Genomic DNA, 24,221 nt, shown 5'->3' on the forward strand with positions numbered 1-24,221 from the left:
ATGACATCATGCTACCTAGGTTATTATCACATGCAAACAACGTCCGACCGCACTTCTGTACTCCAGAACAAGTAATACAACCATGTTTTTCGCTTTTCACAAGAAATCCCGTAAAATCCGCTTCTCGAAATGTCAAAGATATTGTAATGCAACTCAATGGGTCTCTGGGACTGCATCGAGGAAGAAAGGAAATCGAAAAAGAAGCGACAAGAATCAGGGATGGGGGACCGCCAACGAACACAAAAAAAAAAAAAAAAAAAAAAAAAAGAGAAAAAGAAAATCAAGAACAAAATATCCTGTCTAGAATGCAACCCCATACATCATACCGAAGATTACAAGATAAAAAGAATAAAACTGACGGCAGATCCAAGGCCACTTGCTTAGGTCAGAGTGTAGCCACCGTCCACACGGAGATCAGCGCCAGTGATGTACTTGGAGGCGTCACTGAGGAGGAAAGTCACTGCTCCCATCAGATCTTCGGGCACACCCATCTTTCCAACCGGAATGAGCGAAATCCACTTGTCCCGCAGGTCAGGGTTCTCGTCCAGAATTTTGCGGGTCCTGAGCCTAATTAGCAGCCGCTTCCCCCCACAAGGAAAAAAAAATAAAATAAAATAAATGAATCCCCAAAGTACTTACAGAGCAGTGAGCATGTATCCGGGACTGATGCAGTTGACTCTGATGTCATGTCCCGCCCATTCGACGGCGAGGGAAGAGGCGAGGTGACGAACAGCGGCCTTAGCAGCGTTGTAAGGAGCTTGGGGCTGGGGAACGTTGACGATAGCACCGGACATGCTGCCAATCATGACAATGCTGCCGGGAACCTTACGCTCCATCAAATGCTTCGCGACCCCAGTGGCAAAAAGGTAGGTGCCATCCACATTCACCCCCCACAGCTTCTGCATGCGATCGTAGGGGTAGGAAATGGCATCGAAGTTTTCGGTGAAACCAGCAGAAGTGACCAGGTGGTCAATGCGGCCGTGCTTGGAGATGACATCGGCGAGGGCGTTGTTGACCGAGTCAGGGTTGGCAACATCAGCGTAGTGAGCAGTGACATTAGGGAGTCTATCGATAAAAAAAAAATCGTTAGTTTTTAAGGAAGGGGGGGGGGGGGGGGGGAATCAAGGTATTGCAAGAGAGACATACTCTTCGAGTCCAGGGTTTTCCTTCTGGAACTGCTCGACAAGCTTTTTAGCCTGATCCTCCGCTTCCTCCTCTGCAGAGCCATTAGCAATTGCATTCCAAAGCTGATTCAATAGCACATACTGTTCAAGTCCACAATGGCGAGATCAGAGCCGGATGCCACAATTGCTTGGGACATGACCAGGCCCAGACCACGGGCACCCCCGGTGACGAGGGTGACCTTGTTCTCCAACGAGAATTGAGCGAGAGTACGCTTGAAATGCATACCACCACGACCCTGGACAACAGGAGTCCGGGGCATGTTGGCATCATCGGGGTATTCAATCTTCACAGTCTCGTCGGTACGCGCATAGCGACCCTCCTGGTCTTCAGCCGTGCCATCCGGAGCCTTTGCATTCTTGTCATCTTTCTGGGCGCGAGGAGCGGTAGTTGAGAGGGGACGGAGGAAAGTGTTGGCCAACGCCTGTCGCGGAGTAGCAGCCAATGCAGCTGGGCGAGTAGCGCGGTTCAGAGCCCTGACGGCTTGACGGGCGACGGTGGGTTTGAACATGGTCGTTGTCTATGAGAGAAGGACAAGAAAGCACCAAAATTTCCAAGTGAAAAGTGATAGAATTGGAGTCTGGAGGGAAGGACAAGAACGGCCTTTTAAGAAGGGTGGAAAACGGACAGATCCCTCCTGGTCAAGGGGGGGGGGGAGGGATCTTTTAAAGGTGAATGAATGACCAGAGTCAGCAATTCCAGCAGGAATTCATAGGAGAGGTGAATGTGTCCACAAGGCGGCAAGAAAAAAAAAAACAATAAATAAAAAAAAGAAAAGTCAAAAAAGAAAAACCTTGAAGGAGCCAAGGAAGGAGAGCTGGGAATGTGAGAAGTACAGAGTATGCAAACGTGATGATTTACAGATTCCCTGGGCCAGACCCCAACCGCCATATAGCAATCTGACCAGGATCTTCTTGTCTCCGCGTGACTCTATTAATTTTGCATTACTTGGTGATCCTGTGATCCTTCCAAGGATCATCTATTTATAATGATTTATTTCCCCTGACTTTGGTTTATATTTATATTTCTCTCGCCACTCAGCATTGTCCCATCCGGATTCCACCACATCCTGTACAGTGGAGAAAACAGACCGACCCATCGGAACCACAGTTCATGGAGCACATACTTTCTTTGAACTTGGAACTAGCAAGTGATATTGCAATGCAGACATTGTTTCTCACCGTCTACTCCGTACACACCTCCTCTACCCAGGTCCAACTTGTACAACAGTCATCCACAGCAGCAAACTCGCGTTCTTTTCTGATATCATAGTGGACGGCTACACCGAGGTCAGAAAGTATATCGGTCTGTGTAAGAATGTATGATGTCAATGATTGCCACAAAGTAGATTAGATTCGATTCCGATAGTCTGTACTGTATTGTATCCCACATGCAATGATCCGGATCTCATTATCCAGATAAGCAAAGCATTAAATCTACTAGGACTACAACCCTACCTGGAGTCCCTCACTGCCTGTTGAACGGGTTAGGACTGCTGGTCCGCTATGGATAATACCTAGTACAAGGGCGATTCTAAGAAAGAAGTATGAATTCTCATTCACTACCCAATGTACTCCGTACTCCGTACGTCCTTGATATCATATTGACCTCGCGAAGAGTTCATCGGTTCCTCATTTGGAATCAAATATCAGGCCGTTCCTCGGGAATTCCTCCACGCTGAATCAGGTCTCCTCTGCAAACTCTACCAAAGGTGTTCCACTTTGACATTGGTCCTGCAAAGGCACACTCAAAGTTAGTCATCGTGAAAGTCACCAGGATGGGATACTCGAGCGCGGGGATTATGGAAGCCCAACGGAAAAAGCCATCGAAGACGACTGACACGGTCCGTGCAGGACCCGCGTCTGCATCAGGGGCTTCTCCTGAGCAAGCCTTAATCATTTAGGGGTCTTCGCCGTTTCAGAGTCCCTCTAACACCCCGGCTGCCGGGTCCCAAGGAAATTCAAGTCGCTAATCTAATAGTGGCAAGGATTTCAAATAAATGGCGCAAAGCATGGAGAAATAGAACAGGGATAATGATCAGGGGGAGGGAAAAAAAAAAAAAAAAAGGAACTGCGTGACCTACTCCTTTCTTGTGGACCACTTTTGCAATCTTTCCCTTCTGTGGGCTGCGAATAACCGTCTCCATCTTCATACTCTCAATCACCACTAGTGGCTGGTCCTTTTCCACCAGGTCACCCACTTGTACTTCCACGCGCAACACTTTGCACGGCATCGGCGCTAAAACACTATTTGTGACATCCTTCATCCCCAGCGCCTTTTCCATCCATTTGGCCCGAGGGATGGTCAGGCGATATTGCAGCCCGCGTTGAAACGCAACAATGGAGTCGCCGTCTTGAATCACGGTGGTGTCGAGGCGCGTGTGGCGGAAAAATGATGTGACGAGGTTGGAGTCTGGACTGCTGTGGCTAACAACCTGCTTGAATTCCTGCGCGCCCACCTTCACATCGTATACGTTGTCGCCGGTCTGTCGAACCTGGACCTCGAAGTTATTCCCATCTTTCGTGGTCGATGATAGGTCGGTAAACGTCATGTGTCGCTCCTGATAGCCCGGCCCAAATCCAACGGTAGAGCCTTCGAAGCTGGCCGTGTTCGGGGCCCCGAACTCAGAATCATTGTTCAGGCAAGCCAATGCCACTTGTGCGAGCAGTTCTGGTTCGATGACTTTCTGCGCAAACAGCTCCTCGCGATGCTTCTCAATGTATCCAGTCTCAACCGCGCCGGAGATAAAGTCAGGGCTTTTGCAAATGGTCTTTAGAAATTCGATGTTGGTCACAGGCCCAGCCACTTCATACTCTTCCAGAGCCCCAGCAAGTTTTCGGATCGCCTCTCGACGGTTACTGCCTCTGACGATTAGTTTTGCAATCATCGGGTCATAATGCGCCGACACTTCATCTCCCTCTACAAATCCTGCGTCAATTCGGACGTCCTCCGAGATCGCGGGAGTGCGAACATGAAGAAGGGTACCAGAATCTGGGATAAACCCTTGAGCGGGATTCTCGGCATAAATTCTGGCCTCGATTGCGTGTCCGTGGCGGGCGATATTATCCTCTACTTCCTCCTGATCAAGTGGGAGTTTGGCGCCTTCAGCAACCTTCAACTGCCAATGAACAAGATCCTGGCCCGTGACCATTTCTGTTACGGGATGTTCGACTTGGAGTCTAGTGTTCATTTCCATGAAGAAAAACTCTCCCGTGTCGTTGTCGAAGATAAACTCAACCGTACCGGCACCTTCATAGCCAACGGCCAAGGCGGCAGACCTAGCTTTGGCCCATATATCCTTTCTCGTTGCGTTCGGCAGATGGGGAGCAGGGGATTCCTCTAGGATTTTCTGGTGCCGTCTTTGGATACTGCAATCTCTCTCTCCGAGGGCCACGCAGTTTCCATGCTTGTCAGCAAAGACTTGAACTTCAATATGTCGTGGCGTAGTGATGTATTTCTCCACCAAGACCTTGTCATCTCCGAAGGAGTTCATAGCTTCTGATTTTGCAGACGCAAGTTGCGCTTGGAACTCTGCCTTGGACTGAGCTATGCGCATTCCCTTGCCGCCACCGCCTTTGATCGCTTTGATGAGCACAGGGTATTTGATTTTGTCGGCTTCAGCTTCGAGGAAGCTAGGATCTTGGTTTTCACCGTGATATCCGGGAACACAAGGCACTCCGGCGGCGGTCATAATCTTTTTAGACTGGCTATGAAAGCAGTATTATTAGCCATCTTGTAGCCAGGAGATTTGCGTGCATGCCCACCTTTTGTCTCCCATATCCTCGATGGCTTCCCATGGCGGGCCAATGAAGACCAATCCGGCTTCAGTACATTTTCGCGCAAACTCGGAGTTCTCACTGAGCTACCGTGAACCGTGCTGATTAGTTCCTATCTTCGACGTAAGATTCTCGCAATCTGCTTACAAAACCATATCCGGGGTGGATTCCTTGACATCCCTCGGCCTTGGCAATCTCAATGATACGATCGCCGTCAAGGTAGGCCGAGACAGAGCCTAGGTTGAATGCAAACGGTGAGCTCAATGCGTGCTGCGCTCGGCTATCTGGGTCGGTGTACAACGTAGTTACTCGGATCCCGTGTTGGGCCGCAGTCCGACCAACTCGCCTATGCACGTTCAGCAGAGATTAAGAATGTGACACGATAAACGTACAATGCAATCTCTCCTCTGTTAGCAATAAGAATAGAATCTAATGGACGAGCCGGACTCGAAGAGCTGGAGGAGGCAGTCGAGGCAGCTCGTCCTAACCTGCGGGCAACAACCGTCGGCCCCAGGCGGGCGGGAGTGCGGAGAAGGGACGAGAGTGGCATTGTATGTCGAAGGAGTATGGATTAATGCCGTAGGGGGTATCAAAAACGGGAATGGCAGTACATGGTATTGAGGTTGCTCAAAGACCTTGGAGGGAAGGATAAAGAACGCAGCGGTAGCTCACTGGAATGAATCGAGCTTCTTGAATGACGGAGATCCAAACCGAATGAATCCCTTTTGACTCTCAACTACTTTTGAGCCGACGCCAACCGCTGCGGGGAAGCCGGGGTACACGTGACCAAGAATGCGGGTCAAAGGGAACTATCCCGGATTAGGATATAGACCATATTACTAATACATCTCTTGGATTTGATTTGACACTCCCTGCCGAAAACTGGAGAATTACTCCATAAAAAGGATATCCCGGCGGGAACAAAGTAAGTCCGAGAATGCGGTTTTTCAGTTGGCGAAGACGAAGCCATCCAGCTCTGACCCCATAATATTCTTCTTCCAGGCTTCAACCTCGACGCCTTTGTGAATTCACCTTGTTTCTGCTCAAGTGGCGGTGGGCCTTACTTGAGTATTACCCTTTGTCTCTCATTTTCTTCCCTAATTTCCCTTCCTTTGGGGACCCACACCCTGGTGCTCTATTTTTTCGTTTCTTTTCTGATACCCTCATTCATTGAACATTATTATGTCTGATGACGAGGAATACTATGATGAGTTTGATGACGATGATATCTTCTGGGTGGAGGAGCCAGATCCAGATGTTGCTGTATGTGTCTTTTGCTTTCCTATCTCTCAACGGTCTATCTGCTGACTGACATGGAAATTCCATAGGACGACCTAGCGGCTACATCGACAAACGACCCAGCCATCCCGGACGACCCGTCCCTCGAAGCCGTCGAATTCTTCAGCGATTGGGATGAGTTATCGGACGACTACTATGATGAAGACCCTACAGTTGTGCGCAGACTCCGCGCAATGGGCGCGTGGACCAACCACAATGAAGCCCTTGCAGCCAAAGTTGACAACTCTCCCCCAACTAAACGCCGGAAAACCAACGCCCCCGCAACAGACATCACCTCCTTCCAAGGTGTTGTTTGGAAACTCCCAACCGACGAAACGGATTTCGTCCAAATCTATGCCCCAGGCGAGGGAGACAAGGTCGAGAAGGTCGCATTGCTCAAGAACTGGCGCGAAATTTTCAAAAACGCAAACCCCGCTATTGCCCGCCTGCGCGTGCGATCCGCCACCAGCGGCCCACTGGCTTCAGAGGTAGATGGCTTGGATTCGGGCGATTTTCTTCCCCCTGAGCCTAGTTTGGATGATGCCTCGACTGGTGCGTCTTCGCCCTCGGTAGCGGTAGAGGAGTTCCGTGATGATGGACTGGGTTCGACAACGAGTGTTACGGATATGCCCTCGGAGAAAACGCTCTATTCGGCTCCTGTGCATACGAGCGTGGTTGTAAATTCCCCTTCAGAGTTGCCGGTTCATTCGAAGAGGGTCGAAAGGTCCGCGGAACAGGAATTGAAAGCCGAGTCGCAGCCGTCGAAAGCTCCAGCTCCGTCGAATCGGAAACGTAAGGCGTCGGTATCGTTAGACGAACCACACGACCAGGGCGAGACTACCTCGCGCCCTGCGACGAAGACTAGGTCGAAGCGGGTCGCATCCTCGAAGGGTGCACCTGCACCGGCTACGTCGTCTGGTCCTATTCGGAGGTCCACCAGAAACAAGAAATAAACCAGACTTGCAAAAAAAAAAAAAAAAAGATTGCATGAATTATGAGTTTCCCATCATGGCTTCTTGGACTCCACGAAAAGATCCTATCCTATCCTATCCGACCCCTATGTATTCTTAGACCTCTAGGAAAAGAAGACATTGTAATTATGACACCATTCAAAATGATAATCTATTCTTACCAGCGCACCCGATCAAGAAGCAAAAAAAAAAAAAAAAATCATTGGGCGTATTCCTTGTTAAAGGCTCGCCCGATCACGATGCGTCTGATTTCACTCGTCCCTGCACCGATTTCGTAGAGCTTGGCGTCCCGGAGGAGTCTGCCTGCAGGGATCTCGTTGATATACCCGTTTCCACCCATTAGTTGGATCGCATCAAGAGCGCATTCCGTGGCTCTCTCGGCTGCATAGAGGATTGCTCCCGCACAGTCCTGGGTCCGGATTGCTCCTGCTCCCAGGGCGAACGAGTTATCGACATGTCGGGCCGTGGCGTACGTGTAGCTGCGCGAGGCCGCAAGCTTGGTGTACATGTCTGCCAGTTTGCCCTGGATTAACTGGTTATGGGCGATGGGGGTACCGAATTGTTTGCGCACATGGGTGTAGGGTAGGACGAGGTCGAGGGCGGCTTGCATGATTCTACCACGGAACCAACGCACTTGTTATCCTCTGCCTTGTTTTCGGGTGATAATAATATATAACGAGATCGGATGAGGAAAGAAAAGACCACTCACCCTAGCGGACCTGCGCTGAGAACAAGCCGCTCCAGATCGAGACCTTCCATCAGAACCTTCACTCCGCGGTTGATTTCTCCAAGCAGGTTCTTCTCTGGAACAAAGACATCCTCGAAGATGAGTTCGCCGGTGTTGGACCCGCGCATTCCTAGCTTGTCGAGTTTGCGCGCGCAAGAGAAGCCTTGGAATGTTTTTTCGACGACGAAGGCGCTGATTCCCTTGGATCCTTTCTCGGGCTCTGTTTTGGCGTAGACGATGATGAAGTCTGCATTGGGGCCCTGAAGCTATCTTTTAGGAAATGTCTGTTTGTTTGTTTTTTTTTTTTTGTTTTTTTTCTTCTTATTTCAGGGGAGGGGTGCGCACGTTGGTAATCCACATCTTGGTGCCGTTCAACACCCACCCGCCATCAACTGCCTTAGCAGTTGTCTTCATGCTCACGACGTCCGAACCGGCTGAATGCTCTGACATGGCCAATGCGCCGACTTTCTCACCGGATAGTAGACCAGGAAGGAACCGTTCTTTTTGCTCTGAGGTTGCGTTGAGGGAGAGTTGATTTACGCAGAGTTGGGAGTGAGCTGCGTATGAGAGAGCAATGCTTCCTGATTTTTTTTTTTTCGGTGCAAATCCTCAGTTAGATGCAATAGAAGACACAAATAATAAAGCCAAAGCAAGTGTACTAACCCGATGCGCGGCTCATTTCTTCCATTACTATACAATGTGCTTGGTAGCCCATTCCTAGACCGCCGTATTCTTCGTCTGCTGTTACTCCCAGGAACCTAAGAAAGTGTGTTAGGATACCCCCCCTTTGTTTTAGATAAATTCTACAGAAAAATACCCTGCGTCGCCCAATTTCTTCCACATATCTGCTGGGAACTCATTCTGTGCGTCTGTCTGTGCGGCGACCGCTTCGGGAATTTCGCGCCCTAGATATAGGGATGTCAGAACAAGCCACTGAGGAGAGAGTGATGCAAGAGAGAAAAGCACGAACGGGTGAATTCCTGGACTCTTTCTCGGAGCTCTACTAGGTCATCCTCAGAAGGAGGCACAAAGCCCTTCGGATGCTTAGTCGTCGCCAGCGTCCGTACTGCGGGGATGAGGGTTTTGGGCCATCTAGCGGGGGCTCGTGTGGGAAGTGAGCGAAATAGAAAGGGTAAGCGTGTGGTAGCCATGATAAACTGGGGATTTAACAAGATAAACAAAAAAAAAAAAAAAAACATAAGCTTAGTAGTTGGTGCAGCAGTGATAGATACAAAATCAAAAATCAAAAGCAAGGATGAAGTTGTACAGGATGTATGCCGCGGTTAAACACGGCAATCTACACTTCTCCGCATTTCCCCTTCATCGTCATCGTCATCTTGCCTCTCTCACAGCGTTCCCCTTCTTATTCCTCCTCTGACCCATTTAGACTAACTAGTCTCTTGCTCAATTAACATTCCTATATCAATCCTCCGTCTCTTGTCACGTTAATTCCCCGCAATGCGTGTTCCGACCCCACTCCTTCGAAGGAGTTGGAGCTCCTCTATAGCAGCCACCGCGAGATTAAATCCTCGACAACCTACTTCTCTACCCCCAACGCAGTCCTACGGGGCTTCAACATCTATTTCTGTTTCTTCCGTTCGATCAGTCGCCAGCTATACCCACCCACATCATGCCTCTGCCATATCCGTCCTTCCTACGGCGGTGGACACCTCGTCGTCCGAATTCCAAGAGAATGCACAACAGATGCAAGAGCTGATAAATAGCATGTCCAATCTCCATAACAAGATTGCGCAAGGTGGCCCGCAGAAAGCAAAGGACAAACATATCGCCCGTGGGAAGATGCTTCCCCGAGACCGTGTTACAGCCCTTATTGACCCAGGCACATCGTTTCTGGAACTCTCTCCGCTAGCAGGGCACGAAGTGTACGGTGAAGACGTCCCCGCGGGTGGAATCATTACCGGAATTGGAACGGTAGAAGGAGTGGCGTGCATGATCGTGGCGAACGACAGCACTGTCAAAGGCGGTACCTACTACCCCATCACCGTGAAGAAGCATCTTCGCGCCCAGGCAATTGCCCAAGAGAACAAGCTGCCGTGTATCTACCTGGTGGACTCAGGTGGCGCAAACCTCCCCCACCAAGCCGATGTTTTCCCGGACAAGGAACACTTTGGCCGAATTTTCTTTAACCAGGCTCGAATGAGCTCCCAAGGAATCCCCCAGATATCTGTGGTTATGGGTCCCTGCACCGCTGGGGGTGCTTATGTCCCAGCCATGAGCGACGAATCCATCATTGTTGAAAACCAAGGCACTATTTTCCTGGCTGGTCCTCCGCTCGTCAAGGCCGCCACTGGTGAAGAAGTATCAGCTGAGGATTTGGGAGGCGGTCATCTACACAGCACAATTTCCGGCGTGACCGACTATCTCGCTGTAGATGATGCCCATGCTCTGATTCTCGCTCGCCGATCCATCTCCAACCTTAACTACCCGACAACAGCGACCGCCGAAAACCTGAGCCTCACTGGCGAGGAGATTAAAGAACCCCTCTACGACCCCACAGAGCTCAATGGCATCGTAGGAACTAACCTACGCCGCCAAATTCCCGTGCACGAGGTCATTGCTCGCATTGTCGACGGTAGCGAATTTGCCGAATTCAAACGCGACTACGGCACAACGCTGGTAACGGGGTTTGCCCGTATATTCGGCCACCAGGTGGGCATCGTTGCGAACAACGGCATCCTATTCTCGGAGTCCTCACTCAAAGGTGCCCACTTCATCGAGCTCTGTGCGCAGCGCAACATCCCACTCGTCTTCCTCCAGAACATCTCAGGCTTCATGGTGGGTGCGGATGCGGAAAAGGGTGGCATTGCAAAGAACGGCGCAAAGCTTGTCACTGCCGTCGCCTGTGCGGATGTCCCCAAGTTCACCATCGTGTTTGGCTCCAGCGCTGGCGCCGGAAATTACGGCATGTGGTATGTTTTCTCTTATCCGATCTCTTCTGAGTAGATTAGAACCGCAACTGATCTGGAACAGTGGCCGCGCATACTCCCCCCGGCTCATGTTCATGTGGCCCAACGCCAAAATCGGCGTTATGGGATCCGAGCAGCTTTCGGCAGTGATGGAAGCTGTAGGCCGAGCCGCAGACCCTGAGCTCAAGGCACGCATTGACCACGAGTCTGAGGCAATTTTCTCCTCTGCTAGACTATGGGACGACGGAGTGATCCCTCCTGCCCATACTAGACGTGTTCTGGGGTTGGGTCTAGCTGCTGCGTTGGGTGGACGGGCGGACAAGCATGTCCAGACGCGCTTTGGAGTGTTCCGGATGTGATGTGATTACCTGTTGACTATATTATATTATGTTATCATTCCTATAAAGTGATCCCCGTAGATATATCATGTATTTTATCTCGCACCGGATATTGTGAAGGTGTTGAGATCCCGGCTAATCAGGATGGCTGGATAGTGCTTTGGTAGGCTTTAATAAACAAAAGCAAAGAGTACATATATATATATACATAGTTGATACCCTTGGAAGCAATATAATAAATTCCAATCCCGTGTTTTTCTAAGCGAAAGTTTCAACTAACTATTCTTCTCCTGCCTGTCCAATACCGATTTAGCCCTGGATTGCCCATCCTCGCAAGTACTCATAGTCCGGCATTGCAGCCCAAACGGCCTTTTCGATTTCATTCGCTTTCTCCTCTCCGAATTCCCCCTTCCACTTCTCGACTTCTTCCTTCATATCAATGGACGTGGGCGTCTTGTCCTTGATCACCCCCTTGGATTGGGTAAAGGTAGACCCCATGACTTGCCGAAATCTACTGGTGCTATGGTGTTGTAAGTGGTTCTCCTGGCAGGCTGACGCCGGCTTGAGCTTCGCGTCCTCCCAGGTAGACTGCACAACCCCGGGGTCTAGGCCGGTCAACGCGCAGAATTTCAGCACCGTTTCCGGCCGGTGGATTACCTCCAGGGCGTCAATCACCACAGGCCGGTTCGATTCGTCCGAGTGCTCCAAGCAGTGGTCGAAGAGCAAACGGGTCCATTGCAGGGTCATGTTGTTTTTCAGGTTTCCCTGCGAGGAGGAGAACTGGGTGGGTTCGATTTCGTCGATTTTGTTCATGGCGCGGTAGAACGACGGGAACACGAGCGCTGGATGACGGATGAGGAATGCAGTCTGCCAGGTGCGGAGATACTCGTCTGACAGGACGGTCTTGTTCTTCGAGGAGAAGGTCTGCTGCGACGCACCGCCGGGGAAGCGGAGCTTGAAGGCATCGGCGTGCTCGGGCTCATTCCACACCGCGGCGGGATTGACAAACCAGAAGGCGTGTTCCTTGGTGAACATGATTTTCTTCCCCTCTTTCGCGCGCAGGGAGCATTCTTCCATGTCATCGAGACAATCCTGGTATGTTTGCTGGATCTTGGCCTTTGCGTCTTCTGGCCACTCGCTGAGTGGTTTCCCGATCACGCCTGCTTCGGTGACGTGCCGATAGGCTGGCGTGAAGAAGTAGCCACTGCTGGAATTGGTATGTAACTGGTGTTGGTTTGGCAGGTTGAGCATCTTCACGAGCAGATTCGATGCCGTGCGTGGCATGCTGACAAGGAATAGGCGGGATGGTTTCGGGGTGGACGACGGGTCATTGATAGCGGCCATTATGAACGATTCTGGCTTGCTTGAGTGGAGTCAGGCCTTGGAAAAACACGAGAATGGATGTAAGTAATGGGATGTTTCAGTAGGAATGATGCAGTCTGTTGGGTTAAATATCTTGGGATGAGCTGGAGAGTTGCACAACGCTGTCAAGAAGATCACTCTGCTACTTTTCAATATAAGCGGCCTGCAAGGGAGGGGGATTGGACCCGCTCCTATCAGATGCAACAAGTCCTATAATACCATAAATGTGAAGAAAGAGGCGCTGTGTCGAGAAGAATTAAGCAAGGTGGACCACCTACAGGTTGAATTAAGCTACACATATATAGGTCTTTCATGGTAGCTCAATACAGTACATAATTAGGGAGCTCACCGCAAGATTAAATAAACAAGAAAATCATTTCACGCTCTAGTATTCAGAGTTGCTATGGTTCTAGTCTGTTGAATGCCGTGGTCTAACTCTCATCACAACCGACCTGTTAGGGTTGTAAATGAACCCTAAACTGGGAAGTCCATACGCCTGCAGCTTCTCTTTCTGCGGGGGCTCCATATCATGCTGGAGTAAAAACTTCATGAATATGGTCCGCAGCATGTGGGCGGATAGAAATCGACCAGGGCAGGTACTGATCCCCTGTGAAAACACTAGGAAGGTAGAGGTTGCGGTTGTCAGCCGCGGCGTACAGGTTCCATTACAAGCATCATAGAAGCGATATCCATCAAACGTCGCTGCAGCCGGGTAATTATCGGGATCACGCTGAGCAATAACGGAGGGAGTCACGATGAGTGTGCCGGGTTTGAGAGACAGGTCCAGTGTTTTCAGAGTGAGTGGTTTCATTACACGGCGGATACCCACGACTATTCAGCGCAGTATACTTGGGTTAGGTCTGTCCGGGAAGAAAAGGCTTGAGCAGGTTAGAAGGGGGAAGAAGGACTGACAGGCTCCTATTTCATGCATCCGGAAAGTCTCTCGAGCAAAGCTTTCCAGTTTGGGGGTGAGTTTTATCATCTCAGATGTCCAATTCCCACCAAGGGCTTTCAGGCCGTCTGTGATTTCCTGTCGGAGGGGGTCTATGTACTCTGGGTGATCCAATATACTGAATATTTGAAACGTCACGTTTGCTGAAATGGGCCTGGTGAGTTCAAGATGGAAGAGCACAACTACCTGGACCAACAGGTACACAACCTCATCCTCATCCGCATTCTTCTCGTTCCGATTCAAGGTGCCGTTCTTGAACGCTACGTTAATCAAGGAATCCAACAGGGTAAATGGTCTGTCGTCGTCTGTCTTCGCTTGTCCCATTCGTACATTGTCAATACGGCGCTGTACCTCCGGAGCTAGTCTTGCATAGTACATGGCGTGCTTTGCCCTCAAGCCACGAAATAGTGGCATAAAGCGCCAGATCAATGGCCGCAGAATGCGCGGGGAGCCCGTACGTGTATAGCGGCTTATCTCCATGGTGTCAGCAACCGACACAGTCTCGTCCACGAGTGTCTGATCTGCACCGAATTCTGGACCGACGATCACGGACATGGCGACATTGGAGCATATTGAGAAGATTGCATCTCCTGTGCTGTACTCCTTCCAATCCGCTTGTTCCTTGTTAGCCAAACGAATTTCAACCTGGACCTTTTGCTTACTGTCTTTCCGGGAGAAAACCAAGGGCATGTATTTGTCAATCTCCTGCACTATGAGGTCATGGAAATTCTCTGCCCGTAAAAGAGACGACAGTCAGCAAGCTACATCTCTGCTGTGTTGCGGTAGCTACATACTCAGAGTAGCCTCATTGTTGCAAGATTGAAGCGCTTCAATGGGAAGCCTGGTGATTACATTAAAATGCAATTTCGAGTCGATGAGCTACAGTCTGTTAGACTGCAGCGATTCTTTAACTGGGACGTGGCGGTTTCCTTACCTGTTCTAACGCATGAAGGAAGCTCACTCGATCATATGGCAGATTACGATATTCCTTGAAAGCATTCTGGGGAAGTACAACAACATAATCATCGTGTTGCATCTTTGTTGCATACGGTTTGCCCGCTTTGATATACTGCAAAGTCGGTAATAGACGACAATCAGCAACAAAACCAACAGACCTGATGATACACTACACTGGGGTTCCTGAAACCTACCTGATTGTATCCCTTGGCATATTCTTTTGCATGTTCCAAGTCGCTCTGGTTCCGTCTCAGCAAGCGACTGAATTTGTTCCCTCCATCCAAAATGGGGATGTCACCTAGAGCCCTCCTCCGGCTCCATCCATCCAGATAGTCAGCAACCACGACTATGAGGTAGCAGAGAAGGGCGAGTGAGCCGGTAACCAGACACGCGAAGACAACACGGTCTGCGATATAATAGAGGTTAACCGCCATTAACGCCGCCATATTTGCTGCCCGAGAACACTGTGTTAAATCATTGAAAACCCATAGATAATTGTAGAAAGAAGCAGCCTAGACGTGTGCAGGGCTTCTTAAAGAGCTATCCAAGTCTAAGTCTCATTTGATACAGGGACAAAAGTGGTGCATAAGGAACTAGTCTAACTGGGATTCGGATTCTACAAATCCCTTACTGAAAAGGAAAAAGAAGACACACGAGAGCCACCAGCCCATCGATAGTTTTTAGCTAGCAATGGAGGATGTACTCCGCATTCCCAAAGTAAGGGGGCTGTAATTAGTTATGTATAATGGATGTATAACTATAAGTAAGTACTGCCCCGTACAGTAGGAGCTATCAGATTTGAGGCACGTGGACGCCAAACCCTAAGCCCCTCGCCTCTACTCCGTAGCCTTGAGCATGCATGAAATGTAATAGGTACATGATATGATGTATTATGTATATACTACAGGATAAGCACTATTCTGGTATTGCTGAATGTTAACCGTGTGATTCGGGTGGGTCGCTGTAGCTTTTCATGAGTATATATCTATCTATTTATGTATCTGTCCCTATAGCAAGCCAACATAACGTATCCGAAACCCCGTTCGCCTGCATGTCCAATGTGGCGGTCAAGGATAGAAGAACCCGACTTGAAAAGACCTTGCATATTCTTTTTTATCTATATTGGTCAAGGGCGATACAGGCATGTCGCACACGTAGGCGTGCAGTTTCCATAGTACCTAGCCTAGCACCCAGGCCTAGCTAGACTCGTCTCCCTGATTTTCTTTTCCGCCCCAATTGATCTTGAATTGTCTAACATAGTCCTTGACCGGTGAACCAAGTTAAGATATGGTATTCAGACTAAGGGACGGGGTTTCTTTGGTTTAAGTGAGGAGGGCCATGGGCATTCGCAGTTGCGTTGCGTCTTTGCATACAGTTTGGAAAAAGAGATTAGCTTGAGTAACTTTAACTTAACCTACTCAATGCGGGTTTCTAGGGGAAGCTCAGCTAAAGTAAAAGTAATACTAGCTACTGGGTTAGCCAGGCCTCAAGGAGGCCGTGACAGTTTCCAGGGAGTTGGTAAACGTTCTTCACCTCCAGTCCGGCCAAACGAAGAACAGTCTCCCATTCTTTCATAGTCCTTTGCTTCGCCCCAATGGACATCATGATGAGGTCCATCCACCCTTCCTCAATGCCTGGTTTCTCCTCTGGAACGATAATTTCCTCAATGAGGAGACGTGACTTATTTGGTTCCATTGCCGTGACAATGTTTTTCAGGATCTCAATCACACGGTCCTGAGGCCAGTTGTGCAGGCAACGCCGCACAAGATACGTACAAGCGCCTGGATAGGAGATTTCGAGTCAGATTTACTCCGGCTTAATGTCTAACCAAATTCCGTATCAAGTGATGGCTTTCCTACCTTGGATAGGTTGCTTTTTGAAGAAATCATGCGGCATTGTTTCAATCCCTTCATCGAGCGTAGCCTTCGCGCTCTTGACGACATGATCTTGATCCTGGAGAATGTATCTACCAGGAAGATCACCACAGAGTGATCTGATGCGGCTGATTGCCTTGCCCTTACCGCCACCGACATCAACGGCCAGTGTCGTGTTAGGAGTTGGGCTCATCTCGGACAAAATTTTCTGGAAAGGGAACAGGTCGATCATCCACAAGGATGTCATAGCCTGGACTGTCATCCCATCATTGAAAGCCTCCATTCGCTTGGGATTTTCACAGAGATTCTGGAACATGCTCTTGCCATTGGTATTATGAGCGTGCGTGTACGGGTTGTTCGTCGTGGAGTCCGGAGCTCTCCACCCGTTGCTTTTCAGGAATTCATGTAGTTTCAGATGAGCCGGCATATGATCATCCATCCTAAGAATGTCCCGCATCAGTTTATTTTAAATTCTAGTCCCATTCACACAGACACCATACACACTCACGCGAAACGGAACATACCCCGAATTTCTGGCCGCAGGTAGGCCTCTGAAAACGGAGTATGTCGGTATTGGCCTGGTCCCGTCTCTTCGAAGGGTCCATACAACGCGGAGTTCCTCATTAGACGGGCTAGATCCTAGGTTAGCATGTAAGACATATATACGAATTTGGGAATGCCCGGCCAAACCCACCCAGCAGAGACTCATCAACGTTTAGCTCTTTGGCCAGCTCTTCCGTACTCCGGATCTCGCCTCCTGTTGGGAGAGCGTTGAATACACCCATCTCCAAAAGAGCCCGGACGCTTCCTAGGTGAGCTGTCTGGTAGCTCATTTCAGTCTTCATGGTAGAGAAAACTCCGATTGAGACATTCTTACCCTCTCAAAACATGTTGCGGCAGCATCTATAGGGCCCTGCGCAATCTGCAGGAACTTGAATGCCTCCAAGACCAGGTGGTCTTGCGCCGTTTGTCTTGCACTGCAGCTTTCTATATTGTCCCCTCGGTCAGCGATGCATGTTGAATGGCATCTTTCCGCGGCCTCATTTAAAGACTGTAGAGATTTCCGGACGGATCGAAGATAGTGGTCTTCCTCTTCAGTGATAGCCATGATGATATCAGTGTGTCCTGTCTTGAATCGCTAGGGTCGTGTATAAGTGGAGAGCTTCGAAGAGCAAAAAGATTTCAAGCCCGCCGAACCACCAGCTTTTGTATTGGAGCCTATATGCAATTTTTTTTTTTTTCGCTTCTTTTCCTGTGGCAGCCTGTATACAGTTTAACTCAGCTGGTAAAATGAGTTCTACGTAGCGTAGGGATTACGCATGCTTCTGCATGCACAGTAAAACCGCAAGGAGTCTCTTTAGAACGAGTCATAAGCACCATCTTCATCATACATCTTAAGTCAACTACTACTTGGAGTCCAATTGTAAATGCGTAGCCAGTGCCGATTTTCGTGATCATGTACTACACATAGTCCTCCGCTATTATTGGACCTAATCTAGGAATTAAACACCGTCATATCTAGATATTCCAGGCCTGAGACGTCTAAACAGTATTACTGACCTGCTGCATAAGGTAAGGGATACGGAGTAGTCAATATATGTTTAATACATGTATGTAGTCAATTCAGCAATCTGCATACCAAGATGGCTATAAGTGCTGGCTTGCAGACTTTCATATCACCCGTTGATATCCCGTACGGAACACATCTGTAGCTCTATACAGAAGGCAAGGGCTGTGCATGATATCTATCACAACAAGCCAAACAGTGACCCTGCTACCGGTAAATCCATGTCATTTACCCTTGGCAGGAACCCTAATCATTATTATGACCTTAAAGAAGCATCATCATCATGGCTTAGACGATCGCTCGCCCGCAGTCAGAGCAAGCAAGTAGAACACAGCCCGCCCTCACATTGCCAATGGAGATAGCCACGGTGAACCCCGGAAGATTAGACTGACCGCTACTCTTGACATCTGGGCCTAGAATGAACCTCGCAAATATACTAAAGACTGGAGGGACTGGATTTTCTTAAGAACCACGGTGGACTCCGCTTTCAGGGCTCAAATCGGCAATAAGGAAGGACTGCTAATACATACCCCCCTCTCCCCCCCCTTTCTTGCTTGTCAAGATGAAGCTCTTCTTCTTCAGCAATAAATTCCCTCCCGATGATCTTTTAGATCTATTCCGGCGCCTGCGTCTGCAGGCCAAATCCCCTGGTCATGTCCTTCTGCGCCGGTTACTAGAAGAAACCACAGTGGTAGTACGCGAAGAGATTCGTCGACTCCCTGCCGGATTGAGAAGCCTGATTCCACCCTTTCAATCTATTCTAGATCTTGCCGAGAGCTTTAATTGGCATAGGGGGCCTCTTTCAGGTACCTTTGAATGTGTATTTCTATGTCTTGTGCCTTTGTGTCTTTTTGTTGGGTGAGTGCATGCATGTGCGAATTTAACCACCTTGGGATATCTCTGCCCGTCCATTAACCCTGATTTAGAGACTACGAGATCCGGCCACATGAGTTCTCTTTCCACAGGGGCAACTCGCTCTTCACTGGGCTGGGTCTGGGATTCCTGGCCGCGACGGCGATTGTTGCGTCCCCATCCATCCTTGATGTGCCGGTGACAGCCGCGGAAGTCATCCGTATTGCATTCAGGGTGGGACTGGTGTTATACAGGAAATCCCAAGATCTTGAACCGCGGGCTGTTGACGCTCCGCTGGAGAGTTGGACTACGGTTGTCAGAGGACTGGATGAAGAAACTGTCCGAGAAGAGCTGGATAAGTTCAACACATCCACGGTAAGCAAGCGGCCAAGCAGGTTGAGATGGCCGGAACCTCACTAATGGAACGAACAAACACAGGAGACTCCAAGTCCAAGCTGCATTTACATCAGCGTAGTAGAGCCAGATGGGAGTGTCTTTGTCAATGGGCCGCCATCGAATCTACGTAAACTGTTTAGCACATCTGAAAGGCTGGGTTCAGCGCCTCGCGCGCCATTACCCGTCTATGGAGGTCCCTGTCACGCAGCTCATCTATACAACCATAGCCACAGCTCGTGGGTTGTCAAGGAAGTCCGGCCAGATATCGCTCTGCGTGATTGTTCGGATGCGGCAAACCTTCTATCAATGGCGGATGGCAAGCCTCTAGCCTGCCAGACCGGATTCGATCTGTTCGAATCCGCCGCCTATATTCTGCTCACGAGCATTATTCGCTGGGGGGATGTCAGCGAAGCGATTAATGACGCCGCTGACTGGCCAAATGCCAACACGCTTCAGCTTGAGGTCTTCAGGTCTTCCGCGGTGGTGGATGGTTTAATGTCTACTCTCCAGCTAGCTAACCCTGATGCTACTCCGACTGTACAGGACCTGGTGCACTGGATCTTTGACGGGAGTTGTCCACCCGCCAGTTCCCCGGATGAAAAGATTGCCGTCGTTGGCATGTCCTGCCGACTGCCTGGCGGAGCGGATGACTTGGAACGATTCTGGGAGCTTCTCAAAGAAGGCCGGGATGTTCATGGTAAAATCCCCGCTGACCGATTTGATGTCAATACCCATATAGACGTTACGGGGAAACGCATCAATACCAGTCAGACTCCCTTCGGGTGCTTTATAGACAACCCGGGACTCTTTGACGCAGGCTTCTTCGACATGTCTCCTCGGGAGGCAGGCCAAACCGACCCAACACATCGCCTGGCGCTGCTTACAGCGTATGAAGCCCTCGAGCAGTCAGGGTATGTTCCTGACCGCACTCGGTCAACAACACGGGCTACCGTGGGCACCATCTACGGCCAATGTTCCGATGATTACCGTGAAGCCAACGCAGGACAGGATATCGATATGTACTTTATCCCGGGCAACTACCGGGCATTTGCGCCAGGGCGCATCAGTTACTTCTTTAAATTTTCCGGCCCCAGCTTTAACTGCGACACCGCGTGCTCGGCCAGTTTAACTTCCGTCCAGATTGCCTGTAGCGCGCTATCGCGTGGAGAGGCGGACATGGTCGTTGCCGGGGGCTTGAATATCATAACCAGCTCGGATAGCTTCTCGGGGCTGAGCCGTGCCTTCTTCTTGTCCAAAACCGGGGGCTGCAAGGTGTTTGACGATGGCGCGGATGGCTACTGCAGAGCGGATGGAATCGGGTCCATTGTCTTAAAGCGACTCTCTGATGCCCAGCAGGATAATGATAATATCTTGGGGGTCATCCTAGCCACAGCAACCAACCACTCTTCGGCTGCCATTTCGATCACGCAGCCGCATGCGCCTACGCAGGAGGAGCTCTATCGAAATATCTTAAGGCAGGCTGGCGTTAGTCCGCTCGATGTTGACCTGGTTGAGATGCACGGCACCGGCACCCAAGCCGGAGATGCGGCGGAGATTGAATCCGTTACCAAGGTCTTCTGTCCCTCTGCTGCTCCTCGACGGACTCACCCATTACATATCGGGTCCGTGAAGGCGAACTTGGGCCATGGGGAGGCTGCCGCTGGGATTACAGCGTTGATCAAGGCACTTTTGATATTCCAGCACCATGAAATCCCCAAGCACATTGGCATCAAAACAACCTTGAATTCCAAGTTTCCTGACCTTCAGCGAATGAACATATGCATCCCTCGGGAAGCTATCCCTTGGTCGCCTAGTCCAGACCGCAAGCGATATATCATGGTCAACAACTTCAGCGCGGCAGGAGGAAACACCAGTCTCCTGTTAGAAGAGCCTCCCGTGAGACCCGATCCACAGGGCTGCCCCCAGACCAGGTTTGTAGTGGCTGTGTCTGCCAAAAGTGTGAAATCCCTGAAGGCCAACCTTGAGGCATTGACTTCTCATCTTGTTGCAAATCCGACGCTTAACCTGGCCAACCTCGCGTATACGACCACCGCTCGTCGCATGCATCATAACCATCGCATTGCCGTTCATGGTTCTTCGATCCAGGATATTATCAAATCCCTTCAGCAGCGTTTGCCTGGCGTGGAAAGCCAGCCAAAGATTCACAAGTCCCCGCCTGTCGCATTTGTCTTCTCCGGTCAGGGGAGCTTCTACAGCGGCATCGGCCGCCAACTGTTCGAGGGCTGTCTCCCATACCGGAAAGAAATCCAGCAACTAGATGAGATCTGCACGCTTCATGGGTTTCCTTCCATCCTCCCGTGCATCAGCAGCCAGGGGACCGATCATGCAGAGGCCACTCCTCCCTTGATAGCCCAGCTAGTCACCGTATGTGTACAGATTGCGCTGTGTCGCTTGTGGAATATTCTCGGGGTGACTCCCCGCGCGGTCATTGGCGCGAGCTTGGGCGAGTATGCGGCACTCTACGCTGCAGGAGTGCTTTCAGCGAGCGACGCAATCTTCCTGGTTGGCCAGCGGGCTCGCTTGCTGCAGGAGCTGTGTACCATGAATAGCCATTCCATGCTGGCGATCCAGGCCACCGTTGACATGATCCGCGAAAGCGCCGAAGGGAAACCCTATGAAGTGTCCTGCATAAACGCACATAACAATGTCACGATTGCCGGATACGCCCCGGACATCGCTGACATACAAGCATCCATGCAATCACAGGGATACCGTACCGTCCGACTAAACGTCCCCTTCGCGTTCCACTCCTCGCAGGTCGAGCCTCTCCTGGACCGGTTTGATCAGATTTCCCAGGCAGTCACGTTCAGGGATGCCCGCGTGCCTGTGATTTCTCCCTTGCTGGCAGACGTTATCGCTGCCGGCGGCGGAAAAATCAACAACTCCTATCTCAGGGAGGCGACGCGGGCGCCTGTACGATTTGCCGAGGCTCTTGAAAAGGCCCGAGAGATCGGCCTGGTAGATTCGAAGACCGCATGGGTTGAAATTGGCGTACACCAAGCTTACAGCAGTGCTGTACGCGCGGTATTCTCGGGCCTAGAGGTAATGGTGCCTAGTTTGAGGGCGGACGAAAGCAACTGGCATACTCTGGCGGCGAGCATGTCGGTATTGCAAGAGGCCGGCGTTGCTTCGCTCAATTGGAACGAGTGGTATCGGCACTCGGAATCAGAACTACGCCTCCTCGACCTTCCCTCGTACCGGTGGAATCTGAAGAAGCACTGGATTCAATATAACGGCGACTGGTTGCTGGTCAAAGACAAAGGCTCCAATGGGCGGAGCGGTGCTGCTGGTCTGCCGCCTGCTGTGTCGTCCTTCCGCACCCCTCTCTTGCATCACGTTGTAGAGGAGTCCTTCTCGCAAGAGGGCCGAGGAGTCGTTGTGATGCAGTCTGATATCATGGACGGGGATTTTTTTGCAGTGGCTTCAGGGCATCAAATGAGTGGACGCCCAGTTGTCTCAGTGGTAAGGCCGCCGCCAACTTTTTTTGCTTCCCGCTCATATTAGATTATACATATGTCCATCGCTAATAACTAATCATCACCCCCCTAGTTTGCTTACACCGACATGGCCCTGTCGTTGGCCAACTACATGTATTCCCGGCTGCGCCCCCAGTCGCCGCTCCCGGCAATGGATTTCGGCAACGTGCGGATCCTGCAAGGGTTGATACCCCGGAAAGATCGGTCCAGATCGCAGTGGGTGCGGCTTCGTATGGAGGCGGACCTGAAACGCTCGGCCATGCAATTCTCGCTGTCCGGGGTCCCTGACCAAGCCTCGGTGGGCGAGGAGGACCTGGCCACAGCAACGATCGGATATGTAGATTCCCCCCCCCAGATATGGACGGACGACTGGGCCGACTACGCCCATCTGGTCACCAGCCGCATCGAGACGCTGCACCAGCTAGCCGACCAAGGGCACGCCAGCCGGCTGTCCAGGGACATGGTATACAGCCTGTTCAAAAACGTCGTCGACTACGCGGAGCTGTACCGCGGGATCCAATCCGCCGTCCTGCACGGGCTCGAAGCCGTGGCGGACGTGGTTCTCGCCCCCAGCAAGCAAGGCAAGTGGACGGCGCCGCCGCACCACATCGACAACATCACCCATATCGCAGGGCTGGTTCTCAACGCCGGACACGCCACCGACCACAGCACCACGATATACGTCATGGACGGTTGGAAGTCGATGCGCTTCGCCCGCCCCCTGGTCCCCGGCGAGGTATACCGGTCCTATGTCAAAATGAACCCGGCCGCCAGGGACACCACCTCCACCTCCTCCGCCGGAACATACACCGGAGACGTGCACATCCTGCACGGCAACGAGGTCATCGGGCTGGTCCGCGCCATGGCGCTGCGCCCACTCCCTCGCATCCTGATGCGCCGGTTCTTCGACCCGCCAGACCAACCCGAGCAGCGCTATCCAACGTCGCCGCGCCAGCCGCTGCTACGCATGCCGGCCGAGCCTCCACGGCTAAGTCTGCAAACGAGCCCGTCATCCTCATCCTCATCCTCATCAACCACCACCACCACCACCACCACCACGGAGTCATCCTCGCCGCAAGTCAAACACTCCTCCGACGCCGGGATCCTCACCCCGCGGGAAAACGACGAGGCCGAGCACCCCTGCTGCCCCGAAGCAGAGAAAGCCGCCGGGCGCGAGAGCAAGCTCGTGCGCAACGCGGTGGCGCTCCTGGCCGCCGAAACCGGCGTCGAGCTCGGCGAGCTCCACGACGAGACGCTGTTCTCTGCCATCGGCGTGGACTCGCTGCTCTCGCTTGTGCTGGTGGAGAAGTTTGCGCTGGAGCTGGGCGTGGAGATCCCGGGGAGTTTTTTTCTCGAGTCGCCGAGTATCGCGGAGCTCAAGGCGTATCTGTATGTATCTGGGTGATTTTGCCGGTTAGGGGGGTGTTGTGCTCTGTAGGGGTGGGTGGGTACCTTAGAAATCTTTTACAGAGGTATATATGATACTATCCTGTTCTTTTATAGAATCTGGACATCTTATTAGGACGGGGTGTATATATATATATATATATTTTACCAGCTCTAGA

General features: G+C 51.0%; 9 protein-coding genes across 9 annotated transcripts; 3 read left to right on the forward strand and 6 right to left on the reverse strand.

Moving 5' to 3' along the window:
• Window positions 1-241: 241 nt before the first annotated feature.
• On the reverse strand, window positions 242-1,877 carry P175DRAFT_0451860 (putative D-arabinitol dehydrogenase ArbD). Its single transcript, XM_040894501.1, has 4 exons — window positions 1,267-1,877; window positions 1,147-1,216; window positions 640-1,065; window positions 242-561 (listed from the first exon to the last, which is right to left on the reverse strand). The coding sequence occupies exons 1-4, from the start codon at window positions 1,691-1,693 to the stop codon at window positions 381-383; spliced, it is 1,104 nt and encodes a 367-aa protein (XP_040756669.1). The 5' UTR covers window positions 1,694-1,877; the 3' UTR covers window positions 242-380.
• A 987-nt stretch (window positions 1,878-2,864) lies between these two features.
• P175DRAFT_0426802 (acetyl/propionyl/methylcrotonyl-CoA carboxylase subunit alpha) lies at window positions 2,865-5,508 on the reverse strand (the record flags this gene model as incomplete). The annotated part of the gene is made up of 5 exons (XM_040893198.1): window positions 2,865-2,915; window positions 3,266-4,889; window positions 4,947-5,044; window positions 5,106-5,304; window positions 5,351-5,508. 5 exons carry the CDS (start codon window positions 5,506-5,508, stop codon window positions 2,865-2,867), a joined length of 2,130 nt encoding a protein of 709 aa, XP_040756670.1.
• Window positions 5,509-6,034: 526 nt separating this feature from the next.
• P175DRAFT_072630 (uncharacterized protein) lies at window positions 6,035-7,541 on the forward strand. The gene is made up of 2 exons (XM_040901081.1): window positions 6,035-6,221; window positions 6,287-7,541. The coding sequence occupies exons 1-2, from the start codon at window positions 6,141-6,143 to the stop codon at window positions 7,187-7,189; spliced, it is 984 nt and encodes a 327-aa protein (XP_040756671.1). The 5' UTR covers window positions 6,035-6,140; the 3' UTR covers window positions 7,190-7,541.
• P175DRAFT_0554527 (isovaleryl-CoA dehydrogenase) lies at window positions 7,195-9,085 on the reverse strand (the record flags this gene model as incomplete). Its single annotated transcript, XM_040900563.1, has 6 exons — window positions 7,195-7,821; window positions 7,917-8,194; window positions 8,280-8,515; window positions 8,598-8,692; window positions 8,752-8,839; window positions 8,905-9,085. 6 exons carry the CDS (start codon window positions 9,083-9,085, stop codon window positions 7,407-7,409), a joined length of 1,293 nt encoding a protein of 430 aa, XP_040756672.1. The 3' UTR covers window positions 7,195-7,406.
• Window positions 9,086-9,301: 216 nt separating this feature from the next.
• Window positions 9,302-11,595, forward strand: P175DRAFT_0498398 (putative 3-methylcrotonyl-CoA carboxylase, beta subunit (MccB)). The gene is made up of 2 exons (XM_040896490.1): window positions 9,302-10,864; window positions 10,926-11,595. Exons 1-2 carry the CDS (start codon window positions 9,393-9,395, stop codon window positions 11,218-11,220), a joined length of 1,767 nt encoding a protein of 588 aa, XP_040756673.1. The 5' UTR covers window positions 9,302-9,392; the 3' UTR covers window positions 11,221-11,595.
• Window positions 11,275-12,804, reverse strand: P175DRAFT_0451873 (uncharacterized protein). The gene has a single exon (XM_040894502.1). It carries the CDS (start codon window positions 12,541-12,543, stop codon window positions 11,509-11,511), a length of 1,035 nt encoding a protein of 344 aa, XP_040756674.1. The 5' UTR covers window positions 12,544-12,804; the 3' UTR covers window positions 11,275-11,508.
• A 166-nt stretch (window positions 12,805-12,970) lies between these two features.
• On the reverse strand, window positions 12,971-14,916 carry P175DRAFT_0427971 (cytochrome P450; the record flags this gene model as incomplete). Its single annotated transcript, XM_040893282.1, has 6 exons — window positions 12,971-13,392; window positions 13,474-14,134; window positions 14,165-14,244; window positions 14,308-14,392; window positions 14,448-14,582; window positions 14,665-14,916. The coding sequence occupies 6 exons, from the start codon at window positions 14,914-14,916 to the stop codon at window positions 12,971-12,973; spliced, it is 1,635 nt and encodes a 544-aa protein (XP_040756675.1).
• A 1,021-nt stretch (window positions 14,917-15,937) lies between these two features.
• On the reverse strand, window positions 15,938-17,452 carry P175DRAFT_0506769 (uncharacterized protein; the record flags this gene model as incomplete). Its single annotated transcript, XM_040898223.1, has 5 exons — window positions 15,938-16,251; window positions 16,330-16,784; window positions 16,853-16,976; window positions 17,039-17,165; window positions 17,222-17,452. 5 exons carry the CDS (start codon window positions 17,450-17,452, stop codon window positions 15,938-15,940), a joined length of 1,251 nt encoding a protein of 416 aa, XP_040756676.1.
• A 1,021-nt stretch (window positions 17,453-18,473) lies between these two features.
• On the forward strand, window positions 18,474-24,185 carry P175DRAFT_0521075 (uncharacterized protein; the record flags this gene model as incomplete). Its single annotated transcript, XM_040899180.1, has 4 exons — window positions 18,474-18,769; window positions 18,838-19,138; window positions 19,202-22,642; window positions 22,730-24,185. 4 exons carry the CDS (start codon window positions 18,474-18,476, stop codon window positions 24,059-24,061), a joined length of 5,370 nt encoding a protein of 1,789 aa, XP_040756677.1. The 3' UTR covers window positions 24,062-24,185.
• Window positions 24,186-24,221: the final 36 nt, after the last annotated feature.

Source organism: Aspergillus ochraceoroseus (assembly GCF_002846915.1).
Source record: "Aspergillus ochraceoroseus IBT 24754 chromosome Unknown P175scaffold_1, whole genome shotgun sequence".
Taxonomy (NCBI): Eukaryota; Fungi; Ascomycota; class Eurotiomycetes; order Eurotiales; family Aspergillaceae; genus Aspergillus; species Aspergillus ochraceoroseus.

Excerpts from the sequence above, each read along its gene's own strand:
- P175DRAFT_0451860 (XM_040894501.1), bottom strand. The coding sequence starts at position 1,693 with ATGTTCAAACCCACCGTCGCCCGTCAAGCCGTCAGGGCTCTGAACCGC. Across the intron at positions 1,066-1,146 it reads GAAAACCCTGGACTCGAAGA|ACTCCCTAATGTCACTGCTC; the intron begins GTATGTCTCTCT and ends TTTTATCGATAG. Across the intron at positions 562-639 it reads GGATACATGCTCACTGCTCT|GACCCGCAAAATTCTGGACG; the intron begins GTAAGTACTTTG and ends AATTAGGCTCAG.
- P175DRAFT_072630 (XM_040901081.1), top strand. The coding sequence starts at position 6,141 with ATGTCTGATGACGAGGAATACTATGATGAGTTTGATGACGATGATATC. Across the intron at positions 6,222-6,286 it reads AGCCAGATCCAGATGTTGCT|GACGACCTAGCGGCTACATC; the intron begins GTATGTGTCTTT and ends GAAATTCCATAG.
- P175DRAFT_0498398 (XM_040896490.1), top strand. The coding sequence starts at position 9,393 with ATGCGTGTTCCGACCCCACTCCTTCGAAGGAGTTGGAGCTCCTCTATA. Across the intron at positions 10,865-10,925 it reads GCCGGAAATTACGGCATGTG|TGGCCGCGCATACTCCCCCC; the intron begins GTATGTTTTCTC and ends GATCTGGAACAG.
- P175DRAFT_0451873 (XM_040894502.1), bottom strand. The coding sequence starts at position 12,543 with ATGGCCGCTATCAATGACCCGTCGTCCACCCCGAAACCATCCCGCCTA.